The sequence below is a fragment of the Salvelinus namaycush genome, chromosome 19 (genome assembly GCF_016432855.1).
Source record: "Salvelinus namaycush isolate Seneca chromosome 19, SaNama_1.0, whole genome shotgun sequence".
Lineage (NCBI taxonomy): Eukaryota > Metazoa > Chordata > Actinopteri > Salmoniformes > Salmonidae > Salvelinus > Salvelinus namaycush.
The window spans coordinates 52,133,890-52,146,281 of NC_052325.1; the positions used below are offsets into that span (position 1 = coordinate 52,133,890).

At 40.3% G+C, this 12,392-nt stretch overlaps 1 protein-coding gene across 1 annotated transcript in view; it reads left to right on the forward strand.

Moving 5' to 3' along the window:
* The window catches only part of slc39a10 (solute carrier family 39 member 10), a 62,388-nt gene that overhangs the window by 31,700 nt on the left and 18,296 nt on the right, over positions 1–12,392 (forward strand). The window contains exons 6-7 of the mRNA XM_039015117.1: positions 4,169–4,344; positions 11,276–11,455. Coding sequence (XP_038871045.1) covers positions 4,169–4,344; positions 11,276–11,455 — 356 coding nt within the window. The remainder of the gene's footprint in view (positions 1–4,168; positions 4,345–11,275; positions 11,456–12,392) is intronic.

Sequence of the window (12,392 nt, forward strand, 5' to 3'; positions counted from 1 at the left end):
GAGTCAGCTCTTGCTTCACGTCTTCCTCTCTGACACTATTTAATTTAAAAGGCCAAGCAACTGGTGTGAATGCGGAATATGAAGCAGCTACACAACAAATCCTGATGCAGAATCTTCTAATAGTAATAATGGTTGGCAAAATCTCACTAAAGTGAAAAACTGGGTTTCACCAACAGATTTATATAAAACATATGCATTATTGACACATTGTCACCATAACCAAGTTAACAGCCGCAACATTAGCTTGCTTAGCCATATACCTAAAATCTCATTGGTTGGAGTTGTTCCAACTTCAGAAGCACTAAAATGCATTCATGTCATCTTCACCAACTGGGAGCTACGAGATTTCAAGGACTATCTGAGTGCGACAGTTTACCTGGCTCAAAGGTTAGCCACCTTTTGTGGCATATTCGCTTCATGGACATCAACACCTGAAGGGTGTGTCACAAAGCAGGATAGAGGAGTTGGCGACCAACTTTGGTAAACATTTTCAATTTAACTCGGTATAACCTGAGGGGTGTGGCCCACAACTGCAGCATGTTATAGGATGTTTGCTGCAACAAGGGTGTGTGGACAATGTTGTTCCAGTCCTAAGCCTCCCCCCCCCCCTCCCTGCAGAGGGGAGGGTAGAGGTCGTTTTTTTTAATGCCCTTTGGAATGTCAGTGGTGCTAAACTCACACCATTGAAGCTCCCCTGATGGCCATTAAAAGGGATTAAGCCAGAGAGAGGACACTAACCTTGACTCACATAAACAAGATGTTTTCATACAAATCCCAATGTAACATCCCTAGCCACTTTAATAGAGCCATGTCAATCATTCATTTGGTCCCCTATGAATCCACACGTTATTTACCGGTTTCCCTACTTCTGGAGTTTAATTCAGTAGACATAACATTTACATAACATTTACATGTTTTGGACCGTTTAAGGGCCCAATGCAGCTGTATTTGTATTTATATCTATATCAAAGAATTTCTTTGCAACAATTACAGTGCATTTAATTAATGTTCCTCAATCTACACACAATACCCCATAATGACGAAGCAAAAACAGGTTTTTATAAATTTTTGCACATTTGAAAAATATAAATACTTTCTTTACATAAGTGAATACTCAGACTCAAAATTGACCTCAGGTGCATCCTGTTTCCAGTGATCATCCTTACATTTACATTTAAGTCATTTAGCAGACGCTCTTATCCAGAGCGACTTACAAATTGGAAAGTTCATACATATTCATCCTGGTCCCCCCCGTGGGAATTGAACCCACAACCCTGGCGTTGCAAGCGCCATGCTCTACCAACTGAGCCACACGGGACCACATCCTTGATGTTTCTACAACTTGATTGGAGTCCACGTGTGGTAAATTCAATGATTGGACATGATTTTGAAAAGCGCACACCTTTCCTATATGTTCCCACAGTTGACAGTGCATGTCAAAGCAAAAACCAAGTCATGAGGTCGACGGAATTGTCCGTAGAGCTCCGAGACAGGATTGTGTCGAAACAGATCTGGGGAAAAACATCTATTCAGCATTGATGGTCCCCAAGAACAGTGTCCTCCATCATTCTTAAATGGTAGAAGTTTGGAACAGTAAAGACTCCTCCTAGAGCTGGCCGCCCGGCCAAACTGAGCAATTGGGGGAGAAGGACCTTGATCATGGAGGTGACCAAGAATCCGGTGGTCACTCTGACAGAGCTCCAGAGTTCCTCTGTGGAAATTGGAGAACCTTCCAGAAGGACAACCATCTCTGCAGCACTACACCAATCAGGCCTTTTTATGGTAGTGGCCAGACAGAAGCCACTCTTCAGTAAAAGGCACATGACAGCCCGCTTGGAGTTTGCCAAAAGGCACCTGAAGTACTATCAGACCATGAGAAACAAGATTCTCTGGTCTAATGAAACCAAGATTGAACTCTTTGGCCAGAATGCCAAGCGTCACGTCTGGAGGAAACCTGGCACCATCCCTATGGTGAAGCATGGTGGTAGCAGCATCACGCTGTGGGGATGTTTTTCAGCGGCAGTGACCGGGAGACTAGTCAGGATCGAGGCAAAGATGAACAGAGCAAAGTACAGAGATCCTTGATAAACTGCTCCAGAGCGCTGATGTGTTATTAGCAGAGGTTTGGATCCCTCTTTTGTTATTGGTCTATCAACCAACTTACCGCATGGTGATTTCACATTGGAAAGCTGAAATTCTCACCATGCAAACCTGCTGATTAGGTCATGTGTAGATTGTATTTTCAACCAGCAACTATGAGGAAATAATACTGAACTTTTTAATACTTTTTAACGATGTTCGTTTTCGTCAGCTGTACAATATGTTTTAAAACAGTTTTCAAGCTTAATTTTGACTGCACTGGGCCTTTTAAGTTGAATTTTCCCAATAGGAAGGCTCATGGGCAATTAAAAATCATCTCCCTGTTAGGAGATCATGAACATGACAATATCTGTCTGAAAACTAATAGCCTTGATTCCTCAATACCTCACCCCACTCTCAAAGCTCATTGGAGGAGGAGTTGACAGCTAATACAATTTTATGACGCTGTCCCTGTTGCGGTCTTCAAATACTTTTTTTGTTTTTGTTATCCTAAAGCCGAGCTTAACAGGCATGCTCCCAAAACTAACATCTAATATCTGTGTAATTAGAACTTTGTCGTGCCCTGTCTCTGTCCTTAGCATCCCCCCTCCTGTGAGGAACGCCTGCCTCCTGTTTCCAAAAGGACTTGCAGCATTTGGAGATTTGTAATGATTTTTAATCCTCCATTTGGGCGAAGAGACAGCAACCGCTTGATTCACTATTCAGACAACTACAGAATGATCAGGGATCACTTTTTTTCATTAACCACCTGAGACTAGGCAGATGAAAAGATGCTTGACTAGGTGTTTTATTCATTCGTTATTTGTATAAATTTGGACTATCGTTGTTTGATCTATTTGATTTTAGCGTTAAGACCGCTCACTCCTCCTAGGTTATTTTTTGTTAATGTATAATATTCGCTGACGCTACTTTGGAATACACCTCTGAAACGACTAGGGGTGAACAGGTCCATGAACACTTGGTTTAACCTATCCAGTCGAGAGACCAGTGACCACCCCGAGAGAAGGAAAAAAGTATTCAGTATTCAAACCTTTCCAAAGGCTGTACTTATTTGATCCCGTGAGAGCGTTTGTGATCCCTGTGAAGCGTAAGGAGTCACATGTCGCATTCAGGCCCACTAAAAGTAACATGATTACCCTGCCCTATTAAAAAATAACTGGAAAACAACGGTATACATTTTCTTTTGGGGCTTCAAGGTGTTTCTCCCACTCCTTAACTTGCAGTTGGAGTGTAGTTATTGTCAACAGAATTCTGTGGTTATTTAGGGTTACATGTATAATAACCTGAACAAACTAACCGTTATTAGTCAGGCCGCCTCCAAAACAGGCTACGCAATCTTCACAACATATTCATCGAACACCAATTCATTTTGACTTGGCAAGAAAGCACTGTCGAAGTCCACCCTTGACATCAATTGTCTGGATGATGAGCCTGCATTTTCAGTCTTCGACACCTGCCAGATCTGAATGCTGGTGGCAGAAGCTAGTATCAGTCTAGCGACTGCGGCACACGTTTGTGACATTGAATTTCACACTACATTAAACATCTAAATTGTTCTTTAGTTTCTCAGTTTTCTAAACATCTAAATTGTTCTTTAGTTTCTCAGTTTTCTAGAGCCCTGGCCCCAACTATGACTGTCAAACTGATCCTGTCATGACCATATAATTTTATGACCTTTTGATACATTATGTTTCTGTTTTAATTCTGGGCCTCTGTTTTGAATAAATGTTCAAGGAGCAAGGACAAAATGAACTCATAATGACATCTAACAACGTAGCTCTGTGTGTAGCTATCGCTTTCAACAGCGATGGAAGTGATTGTTACAAAATCTCACTCAAGAAAGTAAGCCTATGAATGCCAACAGCTTGTGGACGGTAGACATTTTTCTCTGCAGGGGGACATGTTTCTGACTATGGTGTCACTCCCCCTTCACAATATTTTTGGCGGTCGATGCATAATGCTCCTTCCCTTACGAGTTGTGGTATGACTCTTTCTGTCTTTCTCTTTCTTCACTCTCGCCATCTTTGTCTCTCTCACCCCCACCCCCTTTCTCTGTTTGTGTGTGTAGTGTGGGTCTGGATGTGGGGCTTTGTCTCCATCACCATTATCAGCCTGCTGTCCCTACTGGGCGTAATACTGGTGCCCATCCTCAACCAGGGCTGCTTCAAGTTCCTGCTCACCTTCCTGGTTGCCCTGGCTGTGGGCACGCTCAGCGGAGACGCCCTGCTCCACCTGCTGCCACATGTGAGTACTTTCCGGCTCCACTGACCCTGTGACACCTTAGTTTCTCAGATAGCCACTGTCGTGTCTTTACTGTCATTAAATTGAAGACTTAGTTTTTATCAAAGATTCTCTGTAATTAGTTATTACGCGATCAACGATATAATAACGTAACTAATTAACTAGGAAATTGGGGCACCAGGGAAAGTGTTCAGATTACAAAGTTATAATTTCCCAATATAACCTTTCAGATATTTTCATATCTGATCAATAGTCTTCTGATTAATGATTTATTTATTTTACCTCACGTTAGTCTCATTCCAAACGTCGTATATTGTTGGTTATCTGCACGAACCCAGTCTTCACTGAGTCATCCATACATCAATTGTCTTAAATAATTTATTTATTACTAACTAAGTAATTCACAAAAATGCATAAACAAACAAACTTAAAATGGTTACATGAAATGATAGGAGAAATATGCCCTGGTGGGCTGAACCGGCATGGCGGCTTGTTAGACAAAGGGAAAATTGGGGGTCGACTAAGAAGTCACTACAGAGTTCATAATTATAACAATTGACATGCTAATCCTTTACACATGAACGCTCACTCATTCGGGAACAATTGCAATCAATATATATATATATATATATATATATACGCTCAGTGTGTCGTCTTGATCGCTGGAGAAAAGTTAGTTTCTGTTGGAGAGTTTCGTCCGTCTTTCTCTCTCTGTCTTGGTTAGAGGAGATTGTCACTCTGAACTTTCATTCGTTTCGTTATCAAGTGGATGTTTCGGCGGTTGTCGTTCTTCGCGTTCAATGATACCGAATTCCTAGCTGCAGACTAGTAATCAATATCAAAGACTTGTTCTTATTCTGTCAGTATAGTCTAAGAGTTTAACCACGTGGTATGGTTAAAGATTCAGCAATGGTACACAACCTTCGTTCCTCTCCTAATGGAGAAAAACATGGTCTAGTGATAATTTCTCAGTTGGGTTTTTATTAGGATTGCAGAAAGGGCTGTCCCAGGATGTCTGACCCAACTGGGCTCAGGGGCGGGTCCTCGGATTTAGTTCAAATCAAAAGGGATTGGATTTTTCTTCATTAAACAGTCCAAAATCATATTACACAATTATACAAACAGTATCATACTCACTCATTCATCTTATACAACAATTAGATGTAAACCTCATATCTGAGGCTATTATATAAACAGCGGTATGGTAATGTAGCCACAGTCTCCCATGAGTTTCCCAAGTTGTGACAAACGGACCAGTTAATAGCTGGAATCTTCACCGCTCTTTTACTTTTTCCGGAACATGAAATTTGTTCGTACCTCATGTTCTGTGAGGTGGAAGAAATCCCTTTGTTCTCTATGAAAGTTTTACCCTCTGCTATACTGTGTGTCCATGAGGAGATTCTCAGGAATTTACGACGTCTCTCTGGCCACAGCATGGGTTGGAGGAAAGGGGGAGGCAGGGAGTGGCAGGGAGAGGGGGATGGGGCTTGATGTACCCAGACAGGCAACGTCATGACACCACCATGGCATCCAATCTACACACATCCACCAACAAGTTCAGAGACTTGTTTGGGTTGGTGCATTTTTTGCTTTGTCATTAAGGGGTATTGTGTATGGATTGATGAGAAGAAAAAATATATGTTTTATCCATAAAGCTATTATCCATAAAGCCCATTTAAATGGGCAAAAATAGCTTTTTAGCATTTTTGCTGTGACTTTCTGGGAGTGGGGAGGGGAAACTGAAAACTAGCTGTTACTAGCAGAGAGGTTTGGATCTCTCTTGTTATTGGTCTATCTACCAATTTACCGCATGGTGATTTCACCTTGGAAAGCTGAAATTCCAACCATGCAAACCTGCTGATTAGGTCCTGTGTAGATTGTATTTTCAACCAGCAACTATGAGGAAATAACACTGATTTTAACTTTTTTATACTTCTACAGTGTTTGTTTCATCAGCTGTACAATATGTTATAATATACAGGAAACGCTTCATTTTGACTACACTGGGAGTTTAAGTTGAATTTCCCCAATAGGAAGACTTTTTACAGGATGTCAGATTGATGATTCACCTGCTGCCCCACGTGAATTAAAGCTATAGAAGAGGGGAGCTGGGCACCCCCACAACAAGAATGGAAATATCTATGCGGGCCCCCCAAAAATAAAGATATTAACATTAACCCTAAGAGACATGGGGCACCCCAAGAGTCAATGGCAGGACCTAAAACTTGAATGCCTACCAGACACTGGCATGTAGATTAATACATCTACCAGCCACTCAGATTTTTTTTACCAACCAAAATATTTGTTTTGCGTTACACTAAAAAACTTGAATTAAAATGGATGAGCATGCTTAGTAACGTTTCTAAAACAAGATATGTATTACTAGTAAGAAGTAATGTGGTATATTTCTCAGTTTAATGTAATATTTTGTGACCTGAGTCTTTTAACCAAATATCACAGATTCTGCTGCCCCTTTAAGGTTACTGTGGTAACGGGGCCACTTGAGTCTTCAGTGTGCCTTACTGGTGGGAATTTCGGCTCTTTTTGCTGACTGATCTTTTCGACTCGTTCAGTCATAATAACTAATCTTTTGACTAATTTCGTTAATTTGAGTCAATCATGCCCAGAGCATTCAGGACCCTCTACTGGGCATCGATGAACTGAACTCTCAAAGTCATGATTCTTAAGCCTCTGGTTCACATGTCGTTCACCATAGGTGGCTCATTGGAGCTGTCATTTGTGACTGAAACTTGTACATTGTTTAAAGCACATGTTTACATGCGTGTATTGCTGTGCATACAAACATATAAGAGTGTTTATTACAAGGTCTAGACTAGTTGTGGCCGCAACTGGACTAGATTTTGAGCAACGCTTGGCAAAATGCATTCCTTGACTGCCGTGAGGGTGATGAGCACAATGTTGTTTGCGAACTGCAGCACTCCAAATGTTTCGTTTGAGTTTGTTGAGCTGTGTATGTTTTGGTTCTACAAAGCTGTTTCCAGCATAACATTCAATAATCAATTAATGGCATTCATTAATGCACCATGCAATCAATTGTCAGTTCCTCCACACATATGCCAGACAGTTGGTGGTCGGAGCACGTCTCTGGAGTCGCTGAGCCGGAGGAACGTGTATTAATCCTGCTTTAGGACTCATTACGGCCGGCACTAGCAGATCAAACGAACGACTAAATAGAACAAGTCACTCATGAAAAACAAATCATGACTCTTGAGTCAGTAAAAATCGTAGTTCAAACATAATGAATTGTTTGCGAACTGCACATCACTAGTGTGCCTGTGAGAATCTGGCTAGAGGCCAACGGCATCTCTTTGCCTGCAGTGGAAGCAAACTCAAACATTTAAAAACAAAACCTGTGGACAAAACAATGTAAATATCCAAGAAACACAAGTCTCACTTTACTAGTTAGACCAACTCCTGGCTGTGTGCATTGCTTCTAAAAGCAAATATTTCAGTGCGTACAGCCCCCCAGACAGGCAGTGTTGCTGCGCGAGGTGGGGTACAACGTTCGGATTAGATTGTGCATTAACATGTATGAAACAGAATGGCAGAAATACTTAAACTGATACTGCAGCATTTATTTTTCTATTAATCACAACTCGCATGTGCCCATACTTGACTTGTGACTATTTTTATAAAATGCCCACACTGTAGAGCCCTGAGTAACTACCCGCCAATGCCAAAACCTACCTGCATTTGGTGTGTGGCGAGTGTTTAATTTTAGGCCTTGAGCCATATGCAATTCGAACACGGAGTAGGCCAACTTCTCTGCCCTGTACCACCCACACATCCACCTCGCATGCCATCTGTTCCCGTGTAGCCATGGCACCCAATCCCCACACACTCACTAACCACATTCTGGCCCAACGTTAGAGCATTCAGATAAAAGTGGATTGCGTAGAGCAGACATGATTTCGTTTTCTTGCAGAATAAGAAATAAGGTATTGACTTCATGACATTTTCAGCTGCAAAGTTCTAAACATTGTAAACCCCTGCCATCACCAGAGCAACTAATTCGCTATAAGATCCTGTTCCCTTACCACTGGTGCCCTCAGTGGAGTGCCAATATAGTGCCACACACACAGTGCCAACTCCCCTCACAGCCCTCAGCCTGACAGCTCCTTGTGAAGTATCACACACATGACTTATTCAAATGTTTTATATCAGACTGCTCTAGTTGAATTAGCCTTTTGCATTATCCCAGACAATCGTTCTCCACAAAACCTGCATTCAGATCTCCCTGCAAACTATTCCAACCAGACTTCCTCCCCTCTGAGTTTCATGCCAGTCATCAATTCATCATCCATCACCCCTAGTAGTGATGGAATAATTGTCTTGACATTTCATACTGTTAACAAGTTCAGGAATCCTGGCCATGAAATTAAAGAATGTTGGCAAAAGTTACTAGCTAAGCATTTGCTAAAGTTTCTATCTGTTATTTTAAAGAACACTGGTACTAAACAGTACGTTTGTTGCTAAATGGCACTATGCTTATCCTTGTAATGCCGATCATAACTATTTTATTAACATTATTATTCTCTTGGCCAAATATTATATTAAATGTAAATGTAGTTTTTTTCATTTAACTGTTACAATTATATAAGTCCCTCAAACCTCAAAGTATGAGAAATCATGTCTGATTGCCTTGTCACATCTAAAGATGTAGTGAATTTGTGTTTTATTTTATCATTGTATACACATGTCTCTGTATTGATGTGTAATATTGATATTATTGTTGCAATAAACACACAGGAAAAAAAGTTTTCAGCACTTTATGCTAAAATGGTTAAATTCATTGAATTTGTAAAGTACACCCTATCTAGTCTGGGTACCAGCCTTTTTAGCCAACATTCCACGTTCAGCAATCTCAATGTTCAATATGCAGCTAGATGTCCGGTGGGGTTGCTAATTGTTTTTTGGAAATTACATAAATATTTTCCATGACAACATGTGCAGCTTCGAAATTAGAATTATACAAAGTCAAAAACAACAATTTAGCTGTTAGCTAGGCAAGTTATTGCATTTTAAAATCAAAGCTACAATGTTTTGTGGTTTGAATTGCGGTATATCTTTAGTTTGAGAATTTTATCAAATCAAGCTTTATTTATACTTCCAGCGCATTTCAGACATGGAATGCAACACAATGTGCTTCACATGATAAAAAAAAAAAAATGAATTAAAAAAACAATGAAAATAAAAGCTTCAATATTTACTATACAAAAAACATGTGATAAGAAAAAAATGAATGAGTAAAGCGCCCTAAAGCAAAGCTAAAAAGATGCGTTTTAAAATCTATTTTAAATATGTCCACAGTTTTGGCACCTATCTGGTTCTCTGGCAGGATATTCCAGAGATTAGGGGCATAATAACTAAAGGCTGCTTCTCCATGCCTCTTGTTCCTAGGATTTGGGACAGTTAACAGGCCGCCAGAGGACCTGAAGGACCTACTGGGTACATCAATTAAATGTTTTGGGGTGCACAATCATGGATTGATTTAAAAACAATAGAAGAATCTTAATGTATTATAATGTATTAGAAAAATTCAGCAGAGGCCTTAACTAGTGTAACGTGTCGTCAGTCTGGCCTTGGTCATTACCCGTGCTACATTATTCTATGTTTTGCAGTTGACTAATGGCTTTTTTTGGGTAGACAAGACAGGAGAGCATTACAGTACTCACGCCTGCTTGTACTAAATGCATGGATGATTCTTTGTATCAGCCTGAGAGAGAAACGGCCACACCTTGCCAATGTTCCTCATGTGGTAAAAAAGCTGTTTTAGTTACATTTCTAATGTGTGATTCGAAATGTAGGTCTGAATCTAAAATAACACGTAGGTTTTTAAACCTGGTGTTTTATCTTTATTTCCTGTGAATTAAAATGTGCTTTGGCTCAAACAGTAAGTACCTTGTACCATTATTATTATAATTTTTTCAGTTGCAGTATGTTCACCACGGGTGACAAACTCTATGCTGGTTCAATAGGTCCTAAAACAATTTACTTCTCCAGTATGTCCAGAAGGACATCATGGTAAAAAATTTGGACATGAGCTAGCAACTTTTCAGACTGATTTTCGTCTGGACAACAACAAAAAACGCCACAGAACAATGAGCTATATGTTTCACCGAATGTATAAATCTGAAGCATCTGGTTGGCATTTCCACTCACCGCTGAATATGGTGATGAGAGGAAGCCCAGTCCACAGTTAGGTGACAGTCAGAAGATGGCGCGAGATGGATTTATTTTAAACCGTTTTGGAGCGTTGTCCATTCGCACATTTTTCATGCCTCTGACATGCGATAATGATTTTAAAAAAGAGCCTACAGTTATTACAGCAATCTTGACATTTTGTTTTAAATTATTGTTATAGGCTCATGTTTTTACCGCTATGCTGTACCCCACTTTCTTTTGCCGTGACACCGTAGCGGACTGCCTTATTTTAACCCCTGGTTATTGCACATGTGTACTTCACGGAGTAGGCATGTGCCAATAGGATTGTGCTAGCTTGTGCTTGGCTCTGCCCACCTCGATTGTTCTGCCCACTGATTCATTTTCTTCAATTGGAAACGACAGGATGTGGTCTCTTGGGTTAGTTATAAAAGTCTTTGCTTACGTGATCTGTGGAGAAAATAAATGTTTATTTAGTTCCAACATAACCCTCATAGCTTTACTCCAATCACAAAAGTTATCGAATCAGGATCAAATCCTCTGATCTCCTCGGTCATTAATGATAGAATGTTCATATTTGAAGATTGAAGAAAGGTCAGTCTCTTTGACAAATGACAGGAGAGGCAAGGAGTGGAATGTTAGCTAAAAAGACTGGTACTCCGGCTACACCATACCACAATTTCCTATTACCAGTGGAAACAAGACTGTAAAATAGTGCAACCAATATTTCGTTTTTTTCCCCATCTCACAGGCTCAAGGGGAGCACGACCATAGCCACGGTGAGTCGGGAAACGAGAGCAACACTAAAGAGGTGGACATGCTCACTGCCTTTGACGGGGTCTGGAAGGGCCTGACAGCGCTGGCTGGAATCTACTTCCTCTTCATCATTGAGCACTGCCTCGGCATGTTCAAACACTACAAAGACGCAGGGGTAAGGAGGAGCCATGCACCCATACCTGATTGAATGCTATGGAAATAATTTCATAACTAGGTGTTTACCAGAGGTGGGATCAAGTCATTGTTTTACTTGGCACTCAAGTCCCAAGTCAAGTTTCGAGTCCTAAACAAGTCATGTGCTCTTCACCAAATGTAATACAATTCATATTTTTAACAAGAGTAATAGTTAGTATATTACATTTACACAAATCATGAATGCTTTTTAAAATATATATTTACTTTCCAAATATTTACTATTTACTTTCCAAATAAACTTTATATTTCCATGGAAGTACATGGGTAGCCTGGCTCATTATTTTAACGTTACGTTAGCCTACATGCTACATTAGCGAAGTTTTATATATAGCTGTCAACTATATTAGCCATGACTTCTGTTCTTTGTGCAGCTTCAAATGTCGAACGAAGTTGTTGCGCCTCCGTCTAATCTTTTTACCGCATGTTTTGCAAGTTGCAATCCGTTTTTTTGATGACTACAGTGTAGTCTTTATATCCGAAAATAATAATTTTGGGTATCATCTTTCCAAGGGTTCCATCTGAATTCACCCACCGACGTTCCTCTGCACTGCCACGCGCAACTTTTTCTCAGCTGGCACAATTTCATTGGCTGCTGTCCGATTCAGACTGTAATCCGTTAAATGAAGAGTTTATGCGCTGCACACTTTTCTTTTTTTTTTTTTAAGCATCATTTTTATTATTTGTGCTTGGAGGGTATCAAGTCAGTTTAAGTCAAAAGGCTCAAGTCCAAGTTAAGGCACAAGTCATTGGTGTCAAAGTCGAGTTGCAAGTCACCATATTTGTGACTCGAGTGCACACCTCTGGTGTTTACTATTGTTAACTGGTATTCAGAATACCTGGAAAGTAAGACATACCTTATATTACTGTGACGTGAAAGAGTAGATTGTAGGAAATAC